The 27,034-nt window shown below is 40.1% G+C and overlaps 1 protein-coding gene across 1 annotated transcript in view; it reads right to left on the bottom strand.

Moving 5' to 3' along the window:
* Positions 1-27,034, bottom strand: part of LOC109921281 (dysbindin-like) — a 56,223-nt gene that overhangs the window by 2,199 nt on the left and 26,990 nt on the right. Inside the window, exon 5 of the mRNA XM_048608816.1 lies at positions 11,572-11,704. Coding sequence (XP_048464773.1) covers positions 11,572-11,704 — 133 coding nt within the window. The remainder of the gene's footprint in view (positions 1-11,571; positions 11,705-27,034) is intronic.

The following is a 27,034-nucleotide window of genomic DNA, read 5'->3' as shown; positions in this document are numbered from 1 at the left end:
TATTGAAATCCAGAAGAGTGAGTTGGTTAGGGCGGTGAGTGGGGGTCAAGAGAAATTCCATGGAGTGATAACAAGACTTAGTTTACTTAGGACAGCTTTACACTTGGTCAGAACAAACACTGAAGAGCAATACCTTGATTTCAGTTCAAAGAAACAGGAACCGATTTTTTTTTTTAAATGAAAAAAATCCATACCTTGAAAAGAGTGTTTTCTGGTATGCAGAAGTCCCAGTTGGAGGTTTTTTGTGAAAAGACAGTTCCTCCAGAAGAAAGCAGAGAGTTCAGAACAGTTCGGAAATAGGTCTCTTCAGTGTAAGAGTCTTCGCTTGAAAGTTCAAGACCAAATGTATTTGGTTACATATCTGAAGGGTCATTCAAAGCTGACAAAATCTAATAATCAGGAAGAGGCTATCAAACTCAAGATTGGGAGTTGAAAGAAATCATTAAGACAAGCTATACAGAAGGGAATTCTCTCTGGCGTTTGAGTACTGTAAAAAGTGATGGTGCTGGGTTTAATAGGATTCTTTCAAATTATGTTTTATAAAATAGCTTGGTTATTCTATTTTAATCTTTCCTTTTGTGCAATAAATCTGATTTATTGTTAAAACTAGATCTGCAGCATAATGTGTTTGTGTTTCAGTGAAACACCTTGTTAAGTAAAAAATATGATCTCAGACCAGATTTTAGTCTGAAATCTGACTTGAGTAATAACCTCAATTGAGATTATAACTCTAGTGCATTAAACTTGAAAAAAAAAACAAACAATTATGAAAGGTAATTTCCCAGTTCAATTCAGCTAGAATTAAGTTAGGGATAGGTCAGGAAACTATTTCACACCATTTAGTGCAGGCACATTGGAGCAAGAAAGGCACTAGGGAAAGGACCATTATCCGTGGTTAATTAAGAACATTATAGGTAACATCACATTGGAAAAAGGGGCAATTTCAGAAAAATTAGTGGCAGGCCAGAAGATTTTAAAAAAGCACAAGGACGGCAAAAAAAGTGAGCATCAGTCCTCTCTAGAAAGCATATCTGGGGAATTAATAATGCAAAATAAAGGTATGATAGATGAAAAGATTTTGCATCAGTCTTAACTTTAGAGAATGGAAATAACACAAACTGTAAAACAAGAGACAAAAATGTACAAGAAATGGATTAAAAATTATGTGGATATGTATACTTAAAATTCCTGGGAGGTATTTAACAAGATGTCACAAAGGTTGCTGCTCAAAATAAAATCACTGTGCATGGGGTATATTAGTATAAATGGAAAAGTGACTAGATAACAGGAAACAGTATGCATAAATGTACAATTTTCAGATTAACAAGTAGCAATGAGTGAGTGCAACATGGATCACTACTGGGCCATCAAATATTTAAAACAGGACTACTTGCATGCCAGACAGGACAGGTAGCATGTAATAGACTGGGCTAAGTAATCCCACAATTAACCGATCAGATCAAAACTGAAGTCTTGTCACATCCAATCATGAATCATGGTGGGCAACGGAACAAACAGGAGGAGACAGCTTTCAACTCTCTCCATCCTCAAATGACGAAGAGCTCAGCGCATCAGTACAAAAGACAAGGCTTTATTATTTGTATTCACCTTCAACTAAAATTTTCCTTCAAATTCCCATGGGATGTGGCCATTGCTGGCTGGTCAGCATTTTATTGTCTGTCCCTTCTTGCCCTTGAGAAGCTGGTGGTGAGCTGCTTTCTCACTACAGTCTGCATGCTGTAGGTTGACCTACAATGCCCTTAGGGAGGGAATTCTAGGATTTAGACCCAACAACAGTAAAGGAATAGCGATATATTTCCAAGTCAGGATAGTGAGTGGCTTGGAGGGCAACTTGTAGGTGATGGTGTTCACATGCAGCTGCTACCCTTGTTCTTCTAGATGGAAGTAGTTGTCTCAAGATCTTTGGTGAATTTTTACAGTGCATCTTCTAGAAAGCAGCAGTAGTGTGTACTCAGCGTTGGTGATGGAGGGAGTGCATACTTGTTGATGTAGTGCCAATCAAATGGTCTGTTTTGTCCTGGATGGTGTTAAGTTTCTTGAATGTTGTTAAAGCTGCACCTGTCCAGGCAACTGGGGAGTATTCCCTCACACTCCTGCCTCGTAAATTGGCCAGGCTTAGTGGAGTCAGGAGATGAGTTACCTGCCGCAGTATTACCAGCCTCCAATCTGCTCTTATAGCCACTGTGTTTATGTGACAAGTCCACTGGAGTTTCTGGTCAATACAATCCCAAAGATGTTGATAGTGGGGGATTCAGTGATGGTAACAGATTTTAGTGTGAAGGGCAGTAGATAAATTGTGTCTTATTGGAGATGGACATTGCCTAGCTTTGGTGTGGTGCAAATGTTACTTGCCACTTGCCAACCCAAGCCTGGCTATTTTTCAGAACTTATTGCATTTGAAGATGGACTGCTTCAGTGTCGGAGGAGTCATGAACACTGATTGTTGTTCAATCATCGGCAAACATCCCCACTTCTGACCTTATGGAGGGAAAGTCATTGATGAAGCAGCTGAAGGTGGTTGGACTTAAGATACTAACCTGGGGGACATCCTGCAGAGATGTCCTAGAGCTGAGATGACTGACCTCCAACCACCAGAGCCAGGTGAGACTCCAACCAGTGCAGAGTTTGCCGTAATAACCATCGATTCTAGTTTTGCTGGAGCACCTTGATGCCACATTTGGTCAAATGCACCCTGGTTGTTAAGGACTGTCATTCTCACCTCACCTCTGGAATTCAGCTCTTTGTCCATGTTTGAATCAAGGCTGTAATGAGGTCAAGAGCCGAGTGGCCCTAGCAGAATCCAAATTAGGCTGAGTGGATGATCCATTTTGGCCTGCTCCAGCATCTCTGATGCCAGTCTTCAACCAATTTTTGATAACAAAAAACAGCTAACAGCTTCCAGTGCTGCAAAGGCTATGGGACCGTGACAACATTCCAGCAAAACTTGTTTCAGAACCAGCTGTGTCTTGTTCCAAATAACATTGGCATCTATCCGACAATGTGGAAAATTGCCCAGCTATGTTTTCACCACAAAAAGCACAACAAATGCATACCAGTCAATTACAAACTGCTCTTGATCGAAGTGATGAAAGGGTTTGTCTACGGTACTACCAAACAGCATTTGCAAAGAAATAACCCACTCACTGATGATCAGTTTGGGTTCTGCCAGAGTCACTCAGTGCTTGACCTCCATACAGCTTCAGTCCAAACAGGCCAAAAAAGAAAAGCTGAACTCCAGAGGGGCGATGAGAGGGATAGTCCTTGACATAAAGGTCACATTTGACCAAAGAATGACTTGAAGGAACCCTAGCAAACCTGGAATCAATAGAAATTGGAGCAAAATTGCTCCAAGGGCTGTAATCATACCTAGCACAAGGGAAGATAGTTGTGGTTATTACAGGTCTATCATATCAGTCCATGGAAATCACTGCGGTTCCTCAGGTTAGTGCCATAGGCCCAAACATCTTCAGCTATTTCATCAATGGCTTTCCCTCCATCATAAGGTCAAAAGTGGGGATGTTCCCTGATGATTGCACAATGTTCAGCATCATTCATAACTTAAGGTACTGAAGCAATCTGCATCCATATAAAGCAAGACCTGGACAACCTCCTGGCTTGGGTTGATAAGTACCAAGTAATATCTGTACTATCGAAGTGCCAGACAACAACCACCTCTAATAAGACAGGATCTAACCTTTACCCCTAGACAAACAATGGCATGAATATAGGTGAATGCCCCACTATTAATATCCTGAGAGTTGCCCGTTGACTAAAAACTTAATTGGACTAACTACCTAAATATTGTGGCTAACCATGCCAGAGGCTAGGAATTCGGAAAGAGTCATTTCATCTCTCTTCTCAAAGAGAGCATCTAGAAGGCACAAGTCAGATGTGAGATACAATACTTGTCTACAAATGTTGCAGCTTCGAAAGCATTCAAGAAGTTTACTCCATTCAGGAAATAATAGGCTGACCGGTATCCCATCCACACATTTGCAATTCAATCCCTTCACCAACACACAGTCACAGCAATGTGTGCTATCTACAAAACATACAGTACTAACTCACCAAGCCTCCTTTAATAGCAACACCTAAACCTGAAATCTCTACCACATATAAAGGTTAAGGACAGTAGATCCAAAGGACCACCACCACCTGCAAGTTCCCCTCCAAGCCACAAATCAATCTGACTTGGAACTATAATGCACTTCCTTCACAATCATCGAGTCAAATCCTGAAACTCTGATAGTACTGTGAGGTTCCTACACTGCAAAGACTGCAGCAGTTCAACGCAAGAGCTCACCATCACCTTCTCCATGGCAACTGCAGACTGAAATAAGTCCAGAGGGAGAGGGATATAGTGATTGTATCCCATCAAATCATCCTTTATTTACACAGATATACTATTTGACACTGGTCTGGCTTCCACAGAGCCAGCCACTTCCTCAGTGAACAGAGACTTCACTTTAAAGCTTTGGAGAAGGCTTGTAGTTCAGGTTGTGGATGGGGCTGTTGATTTATTCACTGAGCTGGTAGGTTGACTTGCAGATATTTTGTCACCATACTAGGTAACATCAATGCGCCGCCAATAGCGTTGTTGGTCTGTCCTGTTTGTTACTTACGTCGTCCGGTTTGATGTGGTGGTTGGCCTCACTTCCGGTTCTGCCATGAAGCAAACTTTTAACCATATCACCCCAGGTCCAGGAAGATCAGATTTAACTTGGTGCGAAGTCTTCTCCCCATTAGCAACCCTGCTGGAGCTATCTTGTAGTTCTACTAGAGGTAGTCAAATAGGAACCTGGACAGTTTGTTATCAAGTGAAACTGCAGGCTGTTTCTTTAAGCCTGCCTTCAAAGTTTGGACTGCTCTTTCCATCAGACTTTTGGATGATGGATGGAGCTGAACTTATATGCTGAATGCCTTTAGGAAGTACTCGAATTCTCAGCTGGGATAATGGCCCGTTGTCTGCAACCAACACTTCCAGGAGCCCGTGCGTTGCAAAAGATGCTCGCAGCTTTTCTATCGTCATCCGCATGTTTGACAAATGAAATCTATGTCCATCCAACCGCTTCGAGTGTGCGTCCACAATGACAGTGTTGAGCCCACGAAAGGGCCAGCATAGTCAACATGTAACCAAATCCAGTGTTTACCTTGGAGCTATGGCAGATGTTAATCCTGTATTTTTCTATTTTCTACCTGCCTCGCTTATTGAATAAAGGAATTGCATTCACTATTTTCCATTCTAATTCAACATTCAATCTTTTTACATTAAGACTGATGGAGCAACTATCTCACCAGCCACTTCTTTTAAGATTGCAAGATGAAATCCGCTATCACAGAAGCTGTGAATGCTGGGTCACTGGACTATATTCAAGAAATGACTTGATACATTTTTGGGTATTATAGGCATTAAAGGGTATGGAGATGTAACAGGAATATGATATTGAGCTACAGAATCAGCCATGATCATACTAATTAACTACAGCAGGCACAAAAGGAGTGAAAGGTCTATTCCTGCTCTTCGTTCATCTTTTAATGATCATAATTTTCAAATTTCCTCCCTCCTTTCCATTTCCTGATTTAGTTATTTCTGACACATGAACTGTGTACTTTATAAGACATGCAAAACAACTGTTCAATTCATCTGTAATCTCAATTTTTTAATTATCTGTCCTACACACAATTCCTTTAGGTTAAGCATGCACTTTGTTCAATGTTTACTTCTTTGAAAGACTTCTAGAAACTCTTATGTTTTTATATTTCTGGCTAGCTTTCTCTCCTACGTTATTTCCTTTCTTCTTTAATATTTTCATCAATCTTAGTTGTTTTTTAAACTGTTAAATTTTCGATCTGCCACTGTTGTACAATAATGTTATTTTCTTGAAGTCTGAATTAATCTAACTCTTTAGCTCATTACTGGTAGTCGATCCTCTCCTTGGGATTTTTCTCTCATTGGAAAGTATCCATTCTAGGTATTCAGACATATCCCAGAAATGAATCATCTATTTCTATTGGCCTACCCCTTAACATAATTTATCAGTTCACTTTAGATAAATCTGCATTCATCCCCTCTTAATTGCCCTAGCAACTTTAAAATACTGTCTGAATCCACTCTCCCTCAAACTGAATACAAAATTCAATCATATTATGATTATTGTTGCATACGGGCACTTTCACTTTGAGGTTATTACTTAAAATTCTACTTCTCTGCACAATACCAAATCTCATATAAACCTGCTCTCAGATCAGCTCTAGAATACGCTGACCAAGAAACTATGCCTAAAGCATTCTGTGAACTCCTCTTGAAGGCTACCTTTGCCCATTTGATTTTACCAACCTATAACAAATTAAGAACCAAGCAGAAATAATCTTGAACTTTATATTCCATCCTATGCATGGTTACTGCTAGGGGCCTGTATACCTTTTCCACAAACGTCTTCTTGCCTTTACTTTTTATCAAACTAAACCATTTCCTATTTCCTAGTTTCTTGAACTTTAATCAATCCCTCTCTGTTGCACTTATACTATAATTAACAGAACCACCTCTTCCACATTTTCTTAGCTTATAGTCCTTCCTAAATGTCATGTACTTTTCCAATATGCAGGTCTCCAACTACGGCAAACTTTGTTTTGACCAGCACCTTATGACCTGCACACACACACAGGCAAAAATTACATACCTCAAATACTGCAAAATTTACTGTATTATTCTGTCCAATTATATTTTAGTTTACTTACCTCAATTGTTGTTCAATTGAATGGCCATACAAAATATCAACAGTTGATTCAATTTCAAGTCAATTTCTCCTCAAATCCTGCAATCTATTGCAATGCCCAAGTGGTCAATTGAGGGTGCAAGTGAGAAGGCTCCCTGCTAGTTAAGTTTTATTTAACTAGTAATGCAACTTTGCCCTAAGTGATTTAGACTGTAGTTAAAGTATAATATTCCTGCAGTACATTTCTATTCCTTGGGGTGTGTTTATACATTATGTAGACCTCTTGATGATCCAGAATATTTGGTCCTATATGTGCCAGATAATTAAAAAGCTCACTGTATGTCATTCTGCTGTCGTAACTTTGTGGCGACTACTGCTGTTTACAATATTAATTCAGCTGTTTTGCTCTAAATGCTACGTGCATTTAGATAGTCTTTAGTTTGTCCTTCATTATTTTTGTAACCTCTAACCTTATCCACTGATTTAGAAGTGTGTACTCTCCATCCCATCCTACCAGTCAGTTTTTCGTTTCCTATATAATTCCTTTCTCTCGAGTTGTAGTAAATCAATGAATAGAGACATCTTCCAAATTTGATCCCTTACCTCCACTGTTGAGTTTCAAACTCACCTCTCTAGTGCAGCTTGCCAGAGGACTGATCTCAGCATGGGTTGTGGGGACCGTTCCAATGGTACAGATTCATTTCCACCATACTGGTGCCGGTTCCCCTCAAACCAGAACTACTTCTCCCATAGTCTTTGAACCCCATGCCCATTTCTCTAATTTTATTTGCCTATTGCCAATTTGCTCATGGCTCAGGTGATAATCCAGATATTGCCACCTTTGTGGTTCTGTTTTATAATCTGGTGTGCAGCTCCTTATGCTATGCAAAACATTTTTCCTTGTCATACCTATGTCATTAGTAGCTACACGAATATCGACAACTGCCCAGACTAACGCAAGTTCCTCTCTAGCCCCAGTGTCCTGAACCCACACATGGGGAAAGCAACAGAATTTTTTGGACTCTTTCTTTGCTACAGAAAACAGTTGAAATCCCCCTCTCTGTACCTATCCCTCTACTACCAGTACATTCCTCTTGGCTCCCCTAACTTGAATGGCTTCTGACAGTACAATACTCTAGTCAGTTAGCTCAGTCACCCTGCAGCCCTCACTCATCCAAACAAGTTAAAAGTGCCTGAGGGATAATTGGAAAGTCTTAGGCTCCTCCACCTCCTGAATCCCAATACCTGCCTTCATTTACAGTCATACCAGCCTTCCAGTGACTACTGACTAAATAAGGCCTTAAACTCAGGGTTGGGGCCAGCTCCTGTGCTAAAACATTCAAGTAACATTCCTGCTCCCTGATGCATCCCAGTGCCTTCAGCTTGGTATCCAGCTCAAACTTTGCACCAAAGTTCCTGGAGCTGCAGACAAAGGGAACAGACGTATTTGCCATCGATCACATCGATACACAGAATAAATGGCTGGTGAGGATGCCATGTGGGTGCATTTTAGTTGAAATGAGCCCCTCAGAAAATTTATGTACAAGGTTGACCTCAATGTTTTGCCTACAACTCCGGTATCAAAAATTTGACTGTTACATGCGTATACACAGTAAATTATGAGACTGAAAATAAAAACAGAAAATGATGGAGATACTCAGCCCGCACCTAATGAGAAAGGAACGTAGTTAGCAGTTCAAGTCAGTGACCCTTGGCCTAATAACTGGGAATGCTGAGAAACATAAGTTATGGCGAAAAAGCCAATGTTTAAAAAACGTTTTAAAAATTACTTTTCTTAACCCTCTTTCTATTAACCAATGTATACTTTCAATTATTTTCATTTTAAGATTTTTGTCAGCTACCCACCACTTAAAAATACATTTTAATTGTATCACTACTAGTGTACATGCTCCTGAGTGTCAGCAGGCACAACATATTTGGTCAGGCCGGAAAATGGAGTGGAAGATATGGGGTAAAGGAGAAAAGTTTGTCTTTGGTAGCATGGAAGGCAGAAGAGGCTGAACAACAAAAGGGACAATATTGAAGAAAAATTGTAATAGGCTAAGAATAGGAAGAAAACAGATGTCTAGATAAGTGTTATAATTGGGAAAGCAGAATCACCATTAAAAAACCCATCAAAATCAGGCCAGTAATATGATTCGATCATAAAAACTGTTACATCACTTACCACTTCTAATACTGACCAAAAGACCAACCGGAAACATTAACTTTGTTTCCATGCCCACAATGCTGCCAAACATGCCAATTATTTCCATTTTTTTGTTAACATTGAATGATCAAACCGAAAAATTAAAATAAATTACTTTTGGCATCACCTCTACAAATGGAATATATCCGTCCATGCTATTCAATTGGACTTATGTACATTAGTGTGCTTGGCTGGAAGGGATAAAACGAGGAGAAATCATTTGGATAGCGCTCCTTCAAAAAAAACATCATCTTTGGCAATCTTAGTCTGACTTAACTGTCCTTTTTTGGCACAAGTTTATATCAAACAGTAAAGAAGATCTCTCCCCAAATGAATTCAAGCCCTCCAAATTTGAGAACAGAGTCAATGCGACTTGTGTGTGGAAACTGTACAACAACCAGATAAAATGCATTTGAGCAAAAAGAGCAAGGAAGATCACACAAGTAGTCATTGTAGCTTGATGGCTCATTTAAATTGTGCTTTACCATGCTAAGAATTCATTCTCATTCCCAATACCTTCTTTAAACAGCTGTGCACAAAATATGTTTTTTTTCAAAAAGACAATTTGAAGTAGTAGTGTTCAATACAACATTGTTCCAGAGTGATTATAGCATGCATGGTCTGTAGTAACTCTTTAGGTTAACTACAACTAGAACGAAATGTTAACTGACAGATTTAGAAATATCTGTAGTTGCATTACCAACTGGCAGTTCTCAATCGACTGCATATATTCCTAATAATACTTAACATATCGCTAATAAATTTATCAGAAAGAAAGAAGTTAACAAAAAAAGGTTCTGTTAATACAGAATACTAAAGTTCTAAAAGAAACTACAAGTAATTAAATAGGCATTCAGCGTCAAGAGAATATGGTAGAATAGGTCTTAAAATTAACATATTTGTCTGAAGGGCCAATTAAAAGTTTTGGATGATCTGCACTGAGCCTGAAGATGTTAGTCAAAGGACCCAGGTAATAATGGAAAGTTTAACTGATGATCAACTGGGCCCAGAAGCTTGTTTGTGACCATTAAGAAACTAAAATGCTGCTCGTCTTTTCCAGTTTCCACAAGATTTCAAAATCTCACGGCGTATATTCAGGGACATAGGCCTTGCACGCAGGAAAAGTTCAATAAATTACCACCCAATTACTCCAGGTATTGGGACCATCTCAGCAGAGAGTAGACAGCTGCCCAGCATACTTGCTAACGTTTCGAATTGTGCAAGGTGAAAAAAAGGTCTATTCTGATTCTGAAGGAATCAAAACAAGAAGGGCTTGTTTAATGAGACAAATGCCCTTGGACATCAAGCCTCCTTTAACATTTTGACTGGTTCAAGATAAACAGCCTTCAAGACAACTGTGCTGCAGGTTGGATTTACAATGTGTCTTAGCACCAAGACCACAATACAGAGCTATATTTACAATCGGGAACTTCTTAAGCAAAAGGGTGAGAAATTCAGTGAAGGCCGTGTTTAAACCAATGCATAAACAAGCTGAAGTCATGTTTTATTCTTAATTTTTATAAAGATGATGACAACATATCACTGGGTAGGACAGAATTTATTGCCCATCCCTAATTACCCTTGAGAACATAGTGGTACGGTACCACTTGTGAAATAGTAAGTTACATTATGCAAAAATTTGAGAAATGGTAAAGTGGTCAAATTGCTCACAGAGACAAATTACAAAATGGTGTTTCCATTCCAATTTAATACACAAACATACATAAAACCAATTATCTGGTCAATTTTTGCAGTTTATAGAACCAAGAGGCATCAACAAGTAAGAAAATGTAAATTTTTTTCCATTCTGTAATTGCATATTACATAACAAATATCCAATATTAGTAAAATTCCATTCATGGCTACAAATGATAATATGGTGAGCTGCACTTGCTTGGATTCGGCGTCTAATGGAAATGCAATTAATATTTTCTTAAACCTGAGCCACTATCTTCAACATCCTTACCTTAACTTCATTTTTGCAGTAATTTAAGTTACCGTTTTACTGAGGGGACATTTATTTATAATCAAATAATATTTTGGATTTGAGAAGCATCCACAAAAAAGTGATGAAGGTATATGCCTGTTTATATCAATAGCCAAGACCTCACCGTTTTGTTCAAACCAGCGTAAACATGACTCCAGAGACAGGCTCCAAAATGGTGAAAAGCTATACTTAGATTGGCAAAAGGATTAGGAACGGGAATATTTATGGTGGCCTCAAGTTTCATGGTATTGTCTTATAAAGAAAGATTATTCAACAACATTCATAGGCAAATCAGCAAAGCCAGGCAAAACACTTCTTCCTTCAATAAATCACATTACAATAAACTGTTTGAATTGTTATTAAGCTTTCCAGAAATGGTAACATTCAGGAATGTTACTAGTTTTACAAACAGCAACAGACTGCTTTTCAATTGGTTTGACATAGCAGCCATGACAATTAAGCTGTAAAACGTTTATGCTTTAAACCTTCAAATTTTCTTTGCAAGATAATTTTACTTGCATTCTTACAAAAAGTTTCAAATCCAATATCACAGACTAGATTACCACACTAAGAAGAACTGCAATTACTGTATTCTACCACCATCTTTCTAATTTAACTGCAGAGATAAATGCACTCACCAAGCTTGGATGTCAGGGCATCCAAGCCCACTAGTAGCGCTGGAATTTGTTCGAGCTGTTCCTGTAGCTCAGATAACTGGTTCCGTCTTTTCTCCCAGTATGCTGACAGGACCACGATTTTGCCATCTACAACCTGCAAATGGTGAAGCAGTTCTTCAATTCACATGAAAATACATTTAAAGCTATGCAACAATTCAACTAGTCTACTTGAAATTCAAATTACCTTACGAAATTTTCAGTAGTTTTGAATTCCTTAATTTACTGTGGCATAAGACTATTTACTACAAATCATATTATTCAGACTCTTTTTAGCGTAGAAAAATGATCGGAAATAGAATGTTAAGTAACGATGGTCCAGTGAAGCTGAAAGTTACCCCCCGGAGGTTGTTATATCCCATGTTTACATACAATATTTATCCTATAAGCAGAATATAGGGAATTAGGACATCAATTATAAAGTAGCATCCTCAAAAGGATTATATCAGTACCATGTGCTATAGAGAGTCAAAATAACAAATACTGCAGAGAGGGAGGGATTCTGGAACATTGGGACCAGTACTGGGGAAGGGGGGACTGGTACAAACAAGCTGGACTGCATTTAGGCAGAACCTGGACCAATACCTTTGGGAAGGTGCTGTTTGCAAGTATTGTTGGGGAGAATTTAAGTTAGAACTGCGATGGGTGGGAACCTGAACAGGAAGACAGAGGAGGGAGAAACAACTATTGAAACAAAAAAACAGGTGAGCAGCAAAAATTAGAAGGTGCAAAAATATGGGAGAAAAACAAATGGTAATCACAGTACAAAATAAAACTAAATTGACTAACAAGGTTAAAAAGCCAAAACTAAAACCTGTGGCATATTCACCACAAGGTAAATAAATTAGCAGGGCAAATTTAAGATATAACAGTTATGATATAGCTGGAATTAAGAAGACAAGGCTGCAGGGTGACCAAGGATGTGAACTGAACATCTGGGGCTATTCATTATTTTGGAAGGACAGGTACATAGGGAAAATAAGTAGGATAGCATTGCAAGCAAGAGAGGGAATCAATGCAAGAATGAGGAAGGGTACTGGTTTGGAAAAATCATGATATTGAGTGTGTGTGAATAGAGATAAGAAATACCCAAGGGACAGAAAACATTTTTGAGATTGTCCAACAGGCCTCCAAACAGTAGCGGAGATGTAAGGGAAAGCATTCAGCAAGAAATCAGAGACGCGTGCAATAAAGGAAGATTGGACAAACCAAACAAGAAATGATATTATTGAAGAGGAATTCCTGGAATGAGTGCAATTTTTTTAGACCAATACATTACGGAACAAACCATACAACAGATTCTTCTAGACTGGGTACTCTACAATAAGAGATGTTTCATTAATAACCATTGAGCCGGGTCCCCTAGGGAAAAGCGGCCATAATATGACAGAATTTTTCTTTAAGATGGAGAATGAAGTCATTGAATCCGAAACAAAGGCCCTGAATTTAAATAATGGGAGCTACAAGGGTATGAGGCATGAATTGCCAAGCATGGGATAAGGAATTTTACTAAAAAAGGGGTCAAGAATGGGTAGGCAAACGCTAATATTTTATGAACGTGTACATGAATTATGACAGTTACTCATTCCTGCCTGGCAAACAAATAAAAAACACAGGATAGGTCACTGAATTAGGGCTTATAAATGAAACTAGGGATAGCATTAGTTCCACCAAGATGACACAAAATTGCCAGGAAAAGCAGCAAGGCTGAGGATTGGGTACATTTTAGAATTGAGTTAAGGAGAACAAAAAAATTTGATCAGGAGGGAGTAAAATTGCAGCGAATATAAAAACTTTTACAATCAGTTTTAATGTATGTGCAAAGAGAAAGAGAGATAAAAACCTTACAATCAGAAGCTGAAGAATTATAAAATGGAATAAAGAAATGGCAGAAGGATTGAACACACATTTTTGTTGTGTTTTAACACAACAGGACAACAATAACCTCCCAGAACCATTATGGAAACAGGGGTCAAGTGCGAGGACAGAATTGAAAATCAGGATTAGTAAGGCAACTATGGACATGGCCCTGAAATATCGGATGCATTGATTGTCATCTTCTAAAATTCTATACACTGTGGAGCACCTTCTATAGGTTGTAGGGTAGCAAATGTAACTCCACTATTTAAAAAGGGTTGGAGCACGAGCACGACAGCGAGAAAGAGTGAGAGCGATAGTGAGAGAGAAGAAGCGTCTATTATAAAGAATTTGATAACAATATTTGGAAAACATTGGAGATTGGACAAAGCCAGCATGGGTTTATGAAAGGCAAACCACGCTTAACGTCTAAATAAAAACTGGAAGAACTGCGGATGCTGCAAATCAGGAACAAAAACAAAATTGCTGGAAAAGCCCAGCAGGTCTGGCAGCATCTGTGAAGGAAAAAACAGTTAACGTTTCAGGTCCGGTGACCCTTCCTCAGAACACTTAACATCTACTTGAGCTTTGTAAAAAATGTAATTAGTAGAATAGTATCATAGAATCATAGAAACCCTACAGTGTGGAATCAGGCCCTTCGGCCCAACAAGTCCAGACCGACTCCGAGCATCCCACCCAGACCCATCCCCCTATAACCCACCTAATCTACACATCCCTGAACACTACGGGCAATTTAGCATGGCCAATCTACCTAGCCTACACATCTTTGGACTGTGGGAGGAAACCCACGCCAACAAGGGGAGAATGTGCAAACTCCACACAGACAGTCGCCCGAGGGTGGACTCGATCCCAGGTGCCTGGCACTGAGGCAGCAGTGCTAACCACTGAGCCACCGTGCTGCCCAAATAGATAGTGGAAAACTAGTTGATGGGGTGCATTTGGTTCATCAGAAGGCTTTTGACAAGGACCTACATAGTAGACAAAACCAAAGCACGTGGGATAGAGAGGGTAATACATTGGTATGGATTGAGAATTGGTTGAGACAGGAAACAGAGTGGGAGTAAATGGGTCTTTTTCTGAGCGACAGGCAGTGACTGGTGGGGTACTGCAAGGATCAGTGCTGGGCTCGAGCTATTCACAAGGGAACCATTTGCAAACTTTCAATCCCACCCAGATTCGTGTTGGAGAGTTGTGAGGATGATGCAACAAAGCTTCAATCTGATTTGGACAAATTGTGACAGTGGGCAAACACATTGATGCAGGATAATGAGGTTAATTGTGAAGTTATACATTTCAGAATGAAAAATAGTAATAGTATTATTTAAATGGAGATTATTTTGGGAAATGTGGATGTACAAAGGGCTCTGGGTGAGCCTAGGTCAATGAAAGCAGACAGACAGGTGCAAGCAAATTAGAAGGCAAATGATATAATCACCTTCATTGCAAGAGGATTTCAGTTCAGAAGTAGGGATATCTTACTGCAGTTTTACAGGGTCCTTGTAACACCACACCTGCAGTATTGTGGAGTTTTGGCTCCCTACCAAAGGAAGGGTACATGTGTCATACAGGGAATGCAGCAGAGGTTCACTAGGTTGATACCAAGGATTACAGGACTGTCCTGCGAGGACAGATTGATTTGACTGGGCCTGTTTTCACTACAGTTTAGTACGATAAAAAAGGTTATGATTTAAGTGTATAAAAGTCTAAACAGGGATGGACAGACTAGATGCAGGGAGGATGTTTTCCCTGGTTGAGAACCACGGTTTTACAGTCTCAATACAGGGTAGGCCATTTAGCACTGAGTTGAGGAAGTCATTGAATATATTCAGAGATACAGAAATCTTTAGATTTTAAAGGCATTAAGGGATATAGGGACAAAGTGGGAATACCACATTGAAACAGAGGATCAGCCACAATCATATAGAATGACGGAGCAGGGTTAAAGGGTCAAATGGACTATTCTTGCTTCTAGTTTCTATTTTTCTGAATAAAGTTGGCAAACACATGCTCAAGACCAAAGTCAATACAGTAGCTCATGCAGACATCCTACTTGCCAGAATCCTGGAGAATGTATACTTGGATCAATGGAAATATATGATACAAGCGATGACAGTAGAACCAACTGCATGAGTCATTCATCCTTGGCACTGGTAAATTCACATTGAAAGGCAACTGTTACAATTCTCCATGAAGAATTTCAAGCGGTGGTCATAAATGGACCAGCAACAAGATTACCAGCATGCTTGGAACTCAGCATTGTGATGATTTACAAAAAAAAAACACACCACATTACCATTCATAGCAGAAGCAGCAAAAATGCTCCCAGTGAATCAATCCAGGACTTGCAATAATTATAGCAAAACAGATTTGATGCCAAAGGAAATTTCTAAACCACATGAGCTCCGAGAATACACAATTCCATCAATTAATCTCTCAGAAAGCCTGGTGTTTGCAGCTCAAGAGCAAGCTGGACAACATGAAACATAACAGTATCATCTGCCATATTCATCAACCCAGACTGATGCAGATCTATTACATACATGCTAAAGAATGACAGTATAATCAGCATCTTGAGTCCAAAAATACCCCAAGTCATTCTTTAAAGAAACACCCAAACAAAATTTCAGATATCTCGGATATTTTAACTTCTTGCATCAAACATCCAAATTTTTCCAACAAAGCATCACCAGCAGAGCTCTATGGAAATAAGAAACCCCATATTTGTGGCAGGAGGACTAACAGCACTGGTTTCAATCACTCAAACATCAGCAGAAACTGTATCAAATTTCATGGCTGTCTTCTTTTTTGGGGTCATAACACTCAACGGTACATCTCAGAGCATATCATGCAAGATGATAAACTAATTACTACCATGTTAGAGATCAATGAAAGCACAACCAAATTACATCAACAGAGCACAAAGCGTTTGCACTGGTATTCAGTTTTAGAACCCTTGGTGACTTTTCATCAGTTTACTTCTATCAATTTTGGTTTGGAATTGGGAATTGAGAGCCGAGAATGACTTCAAAACTTTCGGACAGTTTGTGGTAAAAGGGAAAGAACAGACCATAAAAGCTTTCATCTGTTTGTGGAGCCAGGTCTGGAGGCTAATTGCAAACTAAGTCAAAATCAAAAGGGTTCCTACAGATACAATAATCCCAGAAAGAACACTGATCAGAGAGTGGCAGTGGTTAGCATTGCTGCCTTACAGTGCCAGGGTGCCGGGTTCAATTTCAGCCTCAGGCAACTGTCTATGTGGAGTTTGTACATTCTCCCAGTGACTGCGTGACTTCCTCCCACAGTCCAAGTGCAAGTTAGGTGGATAAGCCATGCTAAATTGCCCATAGTGTCTAGGCATGTGCAGGCTAGATGGATTAGCCATTGGAAATGCAGTGTAACAGGGATAGGATAGGGGGTGTAGGTCTGGGGAGATGATCTTCGAGGTTCGATGGGCCAAATGGCCTGCTTCCAGACTGTAGTGATTCTATGATTGCGTTCAAACAGATAGCAGAAGTTGCCTATTAATGAGTGACTGGGAATTAGAAGACACCCCAGGTTCAAGATGATGTCAGATGTGGAATAAGAATGGAGGCCTTGGGAATAAGACATCCAGGCTATCAGGACAGAACCAGAGTCATGTTTGAACTGCGCTTTCTGCAGATGAGCTTAGCTACTGATAACACAGCATCACGATTTGAAGCCTCCTTGCCTAATCTCTCTCACAAACTTTGAGGCCCAGATAGTAGAAAGTTGCATTAGAATTATTACTATCTTTACCTCGGCGAACTGAAAAGGTGATCCTGATCAGCGGTTCCAGAAATGCAACCAAGGAGTCCACATCTATGAAACAATCTCCGTGAAAGCCACTTAAGTGATCGGGCCAGTTTTGTTATTTTCTTTTATCTATCTCTTAACTGCCAGTCTGTCTGTCTTGTGTGACTGGGGGCTAAAAGCAAATGTTTTGCATTTAAAGCATAGACATTAATCTGATTATTTTATTCTCTGCTGAAGTTATTGTGTATCTAATAAACTGTAAAGTCTTTTGTTAGAGATACAAAACCAGTGTGGGATTGGTTGTTCTAAAGTCTGGTTAGAAATATTGGAATAGTAGGGGTCTTGGATAGTTTAAAGGCTGATTTGATTGGGCTGTCTGTGTCATAACATCAGTGTCGTCACAAGATTCCATACATATTTTTCCAGCATGTTCTGTGTTTGTTCCATACTTTTAAGTTTGATGAACAAGTTATTGTGGAAACCAGTCACAAACCATTGGAAATGATTTGGCACTACCTAAATTACGACAATGTCTTGTAAAAGGACAGGATTTAACTGCTTTGAATCTGATGCCAAAACAATTACTCGAGACACACTGAGCAGATCAGATTCCAATACGAATGCAGAAATTCAGCTAACTTTAAAAGTATACGGTAGGGACGTCAAGATGGAAGTTGTACTTCGGGTCTGTTTGACAAAGTGTGGTGAACACAAATGCAAGCAATGTCAGGAAGAAACAGTTAAATAACACATAACTGAAGATAGTGGAAAGTTATCATTGAAGAGAAGCAAGTGTTTGTACCCATAGTCCTTCCAAAAGGACACAGTCACATCTACAATGATACAGAAGGCAAAGAGAGTGAACAGGGCACCTGGCATGAGACAGATAAATTGGCCAGGAATCAACAGAAAGGACAGTAAAGATGTAAGTATCATCAACTACAGCAATACAAAAAAACTTCTCCACCTTCACATGACTCAGTCAGTCCCTTCGCCAAAAATTGCAGTTATTCACCACACAGATTTTCTTCAGGTTACTGACTAATTTTCCAAAGTCTGACATTTAAAAGGACACTTCAAGGGTATCTGTGATGGACAAATGTAATATTCTGTATATTTGGTACACCTAGAGAGATCATATCTGAATGGGTCACAATATACAGGCAAATCTTTTAGTGACACGGTTTAGTTTTATTCACTTAAGTGATGTGGAAGTCACTGGCTGGGAGGCATTCTATGCCCACCCTAGTTGCCTTCGAGTAGACAATGGTGAGTGGGCTTCTTGAAATACTGCAGTTCATTTCCTGTAGGTTGACCCACAATGTCATGGAGGCTTTTCACACACTGACACAGAAGGAACAGCAATAGGTTTCCAAATCTGGATGGTGAGTGCCTTGGAGAGGAACTTGTAAGTGGTGGTGTTCCCATATATCGACTGCCCTTGTCCTTGTAGATGATAGTGGGTGTAGATTTGGAAGGTGTTGTCTTAGAAGCCTTGATGAATTTCTGCAGTTTATCTTGTAGATGATACACATTGTTGCTAATGTGCATTGGTAGTGGAAATGGTAAATGTTTATGGATATGGTGGCAATCAAGCTGGCCTTGTTCTGGATGGCGTTAAACTTCTTGAAATTTGGTGGAGCTGCACTCATCTAGACAAGTGTTGAGTATTCCATCATGCACCTGACTTGTGCCTTGTACACGGTGATAGGCTTTGAAGTCAGGAAGTGAATTACTCACTCCAAGATTCCTAGTCTTGACCTCCTCTTGTAGCCACAACACTTGTATGATTAGTCCAGTTCAGTTTCTCATCAATGTTAATGCCCAGAATGTTGACAGTGATGGTAATGGTAATGGCAATGTCAAGGGGCAATGGTGAGCTTGTCGCTTATTGGAGATACTCATTGTGATGTGAATATTATTTACCATTTGTCAACCCAAGCCAGGATATTGTCCAGGTCTTAAATAAAAAAAATGAAAGAACTGCAGATGCTGTAAATCAGGAATAAAAACAAAGTTGCTGGAAAAGCTCAGCAGATCTGGCAGCATCTGTGAAGGAAAAAGAAAAAGAGTTAATGTTTCAGGTCTGGTGATCCTTCCTCAGATTGTATTGTCGAGGTCTTGTTGCATTTGGGCATGGACTGCTTCAGTATTTGATTCCATAAGACCATAAAGTTATGGAGTAGAATGAGGCTATTTGGCCCATTGAGTCTGCTCCGCCATTTGATCGTGGCTGATAGGTTTCTCGACCCCATTTTCCCACCTCCTCCATGTAACCCTTTATCCCCTTACTAATCAAGAACCTATACCCATCTTAAAGACACTCAATGACTTTGCCTTCTTAGATTTCTGTGGCAACAAGTTCCACAGATTCACCACATTCTGGATGAAGAAATTCCTCATTAGTTCTAAATGGTCATCCCTTCATTGGCTGTGCCCTCAGGTCCTAGTCCCTCCTAGTGGAAGCAACTTCTTCACATCCACTCTATCCAGGCCTCTCAGAATTCTGCATGAATGCTCCTGGAACTAGTACAATCATCAAACTTCCCCACTTCTGACCTTATGTTGGAGGTAAGGTCATTGATGAAGCACCCGAAGATGGTCACTACCATAAGGAACTCCTACAAAGACATTGTAGAGCTGACATGACTGACCACCAACAACCAGCTTCCTTTGTGCCAGGTATGACTGCAACCAAAGAAGAGTGTTCCCAATTCACATTGCCTCAAGTTTTGCTAGAAATCCTTGATACCACACTGTCAATGTGGCCTTGATATAAAGCACTTTTATTCGATTATTCAACTCTTTCGTTTAAGCTAGGGTTGTAATGAGGTCAAGAGCAGAGTAGCAGACTGAACATCACCGAGCAAGTTATTGCCAAGCATATGGGAAGGGGATGGCCTGGGTGGTATTATAGCTAGGCTATTAATACAGATACAGATAGACAAATTGTTGGAGGAAGTCTGGCAGCATCTGTGGAAGAACAGAGTTAACTTTGAGACAAATGACCCTTCTTCAGAACAGACAGCAGCTATGAAAAGGTAGTATTTATGCTGACAACAAAGGGTAGGGAGGTAAAGGAGGAAGTGGATAGGTGCAGATGGAGTCCAGAGGAAGAGAGAAGAGAGTTGGGCAAATAAAAGGATTGAAGACAGTACACCAGGGATAAAGAGAAACTAGCTAAGTGGCTGTGCTGAAAGCAACCCATGTTATGAACATTATGTAATGGAACTGACGTGGGACCAAGCTACCCTAGATCTGGTCCCATATAATGAGACAGGAATAATTAATGATCTCAGTTAGGAATCCTTTTGGAAGGAGCAATCACAGTATGGCCGAATTTAAAATGCAGATGGAAAGTGAGAAGATAAAATCCAATACCAGGGTCCTGTGCTTAAACAAAGGAGACTACAATAGGATGTGAGAGGAGTCGGCTAAAGTAGACTGGAGGCAAAGACTTTATGGTGGGACAGTTGAGGAACAGTGGAGGACTTTCAAAGCAATTTTTTAAAGCGCTTAGCAAAAGAATATACCAGTGAAAAGGAGAGACTGTAGGAAAAGGGGTAATTAGCCATGGATGTCTAAGGAAATAAGACAGGCTATCAAATTGAAAGAAAATGTACTCAAAGTGGCAAAGGCCAGTGGGAAACTAAAAGATTGGGAAAATGTTAAAGGTCAACAAAGCCAAAAAAAGCTATAAAGTAAGATTGATTATGAGAGTAAACTAGCTCAGAATAGAAGACAGATAGCAAAAGTTCCTACAAATATATAAAACGAAAAAAAAAAGTGTCCAAGGTAAACACTGGTCCGTTAGAGGACGAGAAGGGGAAATTAATAATGGGAAATAAGGAAATAGCTGAGGGATTGAACAGGTATTTTGTGTCAGTCTTCACAATGGAGGGCACTAATAACACGCCAGTAACTGATGACAAGGAGACTAAAGGTAGGTGAAGACTTAGAAACGATCATCATCACAAAAGAGCTAGTGTTGGGCAAGGTAATGGAGCTAACGGTGGACAAGTCTCCTAGCTCTGATGGAATGCATCCCAGGGATGGATTCTTTGTCAGAGTGAACAGAAACGAGAGAGAATTGGTCTTGATATTTTGCTGCGAGTTGGTGTTCGTGTATCCTGGTGGCAAGTTTCCTGCCTGTCCTACGTATTCCTGGTTTCTATTCACACCGACAACATAAACAGTATTAGGACAAGCAAGAAAAAAAAAGACAAGCACAAGAATTCCTAGAAGCCTGTTTTTCAACCACTGGTACCATAAACACGTTGAACCCCATCTACATACCACTACAGAGCAAAACTGAAAACAGAACTACCCACCATAACAGACTGGATCATACAAATTCAGAACGGAACAGAACAACAGCGCTTCAATGGAGGCTAGACAGCACTGGAGATGTCACCTGGAAGGGGGACGAAATGTTTGCATGAAAACCAGTCAGCTCGGCGAGCCAACCAACAACACATTATTAAACGCCATATGGAGTCCTGATTTTTTAATGCTAATGACAGCAGATGAGGATAAACTAGAGCGATGGATAGGGTGGAGGTAGATTCCAGAAAAACAAAAAACAAAAAATAAAAAAAAGAAAAAAGAGTCTCAGTCTCTGGGCCCCGGCTCCACCTATCCACTCACTCCTTTTAAATTCTGAAGAATGCTCACTGGATTCTAAACCCTAACTGTTTTGTCTCTACAGACGCTGCCAGAGCTTGCAGGGTTCCTCCAACAATTCCTGTTGTGTGTTTCAGATACCGAGCATATTGATACATATTGTGACCTGGGTATAAATCCCACTATGGCAGATGATGGAATTTGAATTCAATAAAGTCTGGAAGAAAGAATCTGATGACCATGAAACCATTGCCAATTGTCAGAAAAACCCATCTGGTTCACTAGTATCTCTAAGGAAAAGCAAATACCATCCTTACTTGGTATGTCCTAGATGTGACTCCAGACCCACAGCAACATGGCTGACTCTTAACTTCTTTCTAGGCATTAGGATTGGGCAATAAATGCTGTTCTAGGCAGTGGCACCCACATCCCATTAGTAAAATTGTGAAAGTGCTGCTTGATAACATTGTTGATGACACAGTCCATCACTTTGTTGATCATGGAAAGTTAATTGGGGTGGTGGATCATGGCCAGGTTGGATCTTTCCTGCTGAATGCTCGCAGTTCATACCTGGGCAATTTCCACGTTGTCACAGCTGCAGTATTTGGAACAGCTTGGCTATAGGCATAAGATGTTTGCAGCACACTTCTTTAGTACTGTTGCCAGAATGTCGTCAGGGCCAATAGTTTTGCAGCATCCTGTACCTCCAGCCATTTCTTGATAAAGCATAGAGTGAATCAAACTGGCTGAAGACCTCTGGAGGACAATGAGATACACCATCCATTCGACACTTCTGACTAAAAATTGCTGAGAATGCCACAACCTGATCTTTTGCATTGATGTTTTGGGCTCCTACATTCAGGGTAAGGATTTTGGTGAAGCTTTCTCCTCCTGTGTCGTTTAATTCATTATGATTCATCACTATGTGGCAGGACCCCAGAGCTTATATCCAATTCATTGCTTGCAGAATCACTTAGCTCCATCTATCACTTGCTGCTTACGTTGCTTAGCATGCAAGTAGTTCTGCTGTGTAGCTTCACCAAGCTGACACTTCATTTTCAGTAAGCTTCATATGGTCAGGAAGGAGAGAACACAGAGTGTGAGACAGCCTAAGTGAGTATATAGCTTGGGGAATTTGGTGGCAAAGTTGGTGCAGAAGAAAAGCAGTGCTTTTTGCTTAGTTTTTTGGCCCACAGTTAACATCTTTAAGATAGGATAATTTGAAGCTCAGGATCAGGGGCCCAGCACAAGAGGGGCACAGATAAACTGTAAATTTAGAGCTTAGTAATAGCTACCAATTTCACTATATATTCTAGGTTACTTTTCAGATTGAAGATAAAAAGGGGAAATAATAAGAGCAGTACAAAATTTTTAAAAATCAAATTAAGAACTAAATAATTAAAAGATAGATATCAGGCCAGGAGATGTGTTGTAACTGAATGATGTGGGAGCTGGTGGAGCCCACCACGGCTTGTAGTAATCACATCTGTAGCAAGTGTTGATTACTTGAGCAACTCCAGCTCAGAGTCAATGAGCTGAAATCTGAACTTTAAAAACTGACATCAGGGAAGGTGAAAGAGTTACCTACATGCTGTGTTTCAGGGGCCGTCACAGCCCTTAGATTAATTACCTTAAACTCAGTCAGTGGTCAGTGACAGAAGAGTGTCACTACGAGAAAGGTAGGTAGACAGATCCAGGAGATAGTGCAAAAGGAGCCTCAGCCCTTCAGCTTGTCCAAAAGGTTTGCGATTCTTGCTCCATGTGGATGAGAATGCGGGCTGCAAGGAGGATAAGCAAACTGACCATAGCACTGTGGTACGGGAAGCCATTCAGGAGGGCAAAGAAAAGGGAGCTATGCTTGTTACTGAGGATAGAATAGTCAGGGAATAAACACTGTTCTCTGGCCAGAATAGAGTGTCCCAAAGAGTATGTTGCCTGACTGATGCCCGGGTTCAGGATCCCTCATCTGGACCGCGAGTGGAAGCAGAAAGATCCAGTTGTCTGTTAACAGAGATATCAACGATAAAGGTAGAAAGATCAATAATGGTCCTGCAGAAGGAATACGAGGAGCTAGGGGCTAGACTGAAAAGCAGAACCAAAGGTGGTAGTAATCTCTGGATTACTACCTGAGCCATGAAAAAACAGGCACAGAGTCAACAAATTTTTAAAAAAAGCTAAACACATGGTTGAGAAAGGTTGGTAAGAAAGATACAGGTTCAAATTCATGGGATGTGGCATCAGTACTGGGGAAGGAGGGAATTGTTCCAATGGAATGGGCTCCACTTGAATCATGCTGGGACCAGAGTCCACGTGACTCACATACTAGGACTATGGTTAGGGCTTTAAGCTAAACAGTGGGAGGAGGAAAATTGTGGAAAAACATAAGTGGTGGTTTTGGTGTGGAGGAGGGGTTGGAGGGGTGGAAGAGGGGGAGCGGGGTTGCTCAGCAGAGGTTAAAGTTTCCAAAACAAGTCAAAAGAACAGAGTATGGAAAGGGTCAGGAATCTAACTTCAGGCACAGTCGATAAGAGGACAACTGTGAGAATGGGGGGCAGTCAACACAGGATTCAGGGTTTTATACTTAAATGCACGCAGCATACAGAAACAGGTAAATGAGCTTGTAGCACAGATTGAAATTAGCAGGTATGATTATGAGTATCGCAGAGACATGGCTGCAAGGGGTTCAAGGTGTAATGTGAATCCTTTGCACAATGTCATAACCACCTCATTCCTAACTCATTCTCAGACACTAAGTAATGCTACTGCTTTCCTTTTAAAAAAAATTCCCTTTTGTATGACAATTTTTAAAAAAAACTAAGCTTTGTACCTAGGTACTTGTACCTAAGATGGCACCATTAAAAGGCAGCCATTATAAAAACATTTCACTGTACTCCTGTACTGGAGTACAAGTGACAATAAAAGATACTCAAAGGATAGTCAAACAGGCAGAGGGGGCGGGGTTGACTTGTTAGTAAGGAATGAAATTAAATCAATAGCAAGAAGGGTAGAATCGGCAAACCTCAAAGGGGAATATAAAAAAAAAGTCCCTGGTGGGAATGGTGGTACAGGCCTCCTAGCAGTAATCAGGAGGTAACGAAGAAAATAAAATCAGGACAGAGAAAAAGCATGTCAGAAGGCCCTATTACCATAATCATGGGCGACTTCAATATGCAGGTAGACAGGGAAAATCAGGTTAATAATGGATTCCAAGAAAAGGAATTTGTAGAATGACAAGATGATTTTTTTTTGAAGCAGCTGTGATAAAGCCCATTAGGGAGCAGGCAATTGTGGTTTTGAGATGTGTAATGAGGCAGACTTGATTAGGCAGCTTAAGGTGAAAGAACTCCAATGAGGCATTGATCAAAATATGACATAATTCATCCCAAAAGTTTGACAAGGCAAAGACTAAATCTGATGTCACAGGATTACAAATAGGCATAGATAACTACAAAGCCAGAGGGAGGACCTGGTCAGAGATGATTGGAAGAGAAGCCTGGGAGGGAAGACAATAGAGTAGCAATAGCAGGTTTCAGGAGGTAATCTGAGAAGCAAAGCAGAAATTCATCCAAGGAAGAATAAACGTGCTAAGGGGAGGATGAGGCAGGCACAGTTGATGAGGGAAGTCAGGGACAGCATAAAAGTAAAAGAAAATGAATACTTTGTGGTGAAAATTAGTGGGAGGCCAGAGGATTGGAAAGCCTTTAAAAGCCAACACAGGATAACAAAAAAAAAGAAAAGAGGGGTGGAAAGGAAAGTTGAAATATGCACTGGTAACAACCCCTTCCAACACTTTACAGGTTGGCAGGGCACTAATTGGCTGCTTTGAATTTGTCCAACCTTTTGTCGACAGGACATAACTGGAGAGTTTTCCATATTGCTGGTTAGATGCCATTATTGCAGCTGGTTTGAACAAGTTTGGCTAGGGGCATGACTAGTTCTGGAGAACAGGTTTTCAATCATAATATCGTCAGGTCCCAGAGCTGCTGTAGCATTTTCAGCCATTTCTTGATATCATGTGGACCGACTGGAATTGCAGCTGCAGCCTTATGTACAGCTTTGGTCCCCTTACTTATCAGGGTATATCACTATGCAAGCAGTCGCTTATTATGGGTGCTGGTACCTAATTGCATATTGAAACACAAGTACAACTGAGCCTAAATCTCATCATATTGGTTCATTAGTTTCAATTATCTCAGTGATTATTTACCACACATTGGAAGCTGTTCAGAGACAGTTCACCAGGTGGATTCTTGAAATGAAGTTGTCCTCTTGAGGAAAGGTAGGGCTGATTGAGCCTATATTGGATGTATAAGAATGAGATGTGATCATATTGCAAAATTAAGGGGCTTGACAGGGTAGTTGCTGGAAGAATATTCTCTCAGATGGGTGAATCTAGAATTAGGGGCACTGTTTAAAAATATTTAAGATGAACACGTATGCCTTCTCGAAGAGGGTCACGAGTTTAGGAATTCTCTTCTACAGGGCACAGTGGAGGCTGGGTCTTGATTATCTTCAAGCAGAGTTAGAGAGAGTTTTGAATGAGAAAAGTGTTAAAGATAATGGGGATGGGGGTGGGGATGGGCAACACGGAATAAAGTGGAGCTATGGCCAAAAATCAGATGAGCCAAGCTCATTAATGGCACAGCAGACTCAATGAGCCAAATGACCTACACCTGCTCTTCCCAATTATTGTCTTATGTTGCCTGTATCCCAACAGTGGAAAGTTACATCAACAAGTACTTTGATTACATGAGGTTTTGAAAGGCACGATATAGATAAGTTCTTTCTTCTGCAAATTGTGTCTGCCTGCCTAAATTATTATTTTTAAAGCATAAATCAAGTTTGCCATTCATGCAACACATTTAAATGGGTAGAGAAAGGTAATGAAATGTAAAAACGTGCCTGTGGATTTAAAATTAAAATAAACACTTCATGAAAGTACAGTTGATAACACAAGAACATAGACCAAAGTGCACACAGCCACTAGATGGTGCAACTGCTATTTTAAAAATCACTATGCAAGCAGTCGCTTATTATGGGCGCTGGTACCTAACTGCATATTGAAATACAACAAGTACAACTGAGCCTAAATCTCATCATATTGGTTCATTAGTTTCAATTATCTCAATGATTATTTACCATACATCATTGT

Source organism: Rhincodon typus, chromosome 2 (assembly GCF_021869965.1).
Source record: "Rhincodon typus isolate 14 chromosome 2, sRhiTyp1.1, whole genome shotgun sequence".
Classification (NCBI taxonomy): Eukaryota; Metazoa; Chordata; class Chondrichthyes; order Orectolobiformes; family Rhincodontidae; genus Rhincodon; species Rhincodon typus.
This window is presented reverse-complemented; position numbering and strand designations above follow the sequence as displayed.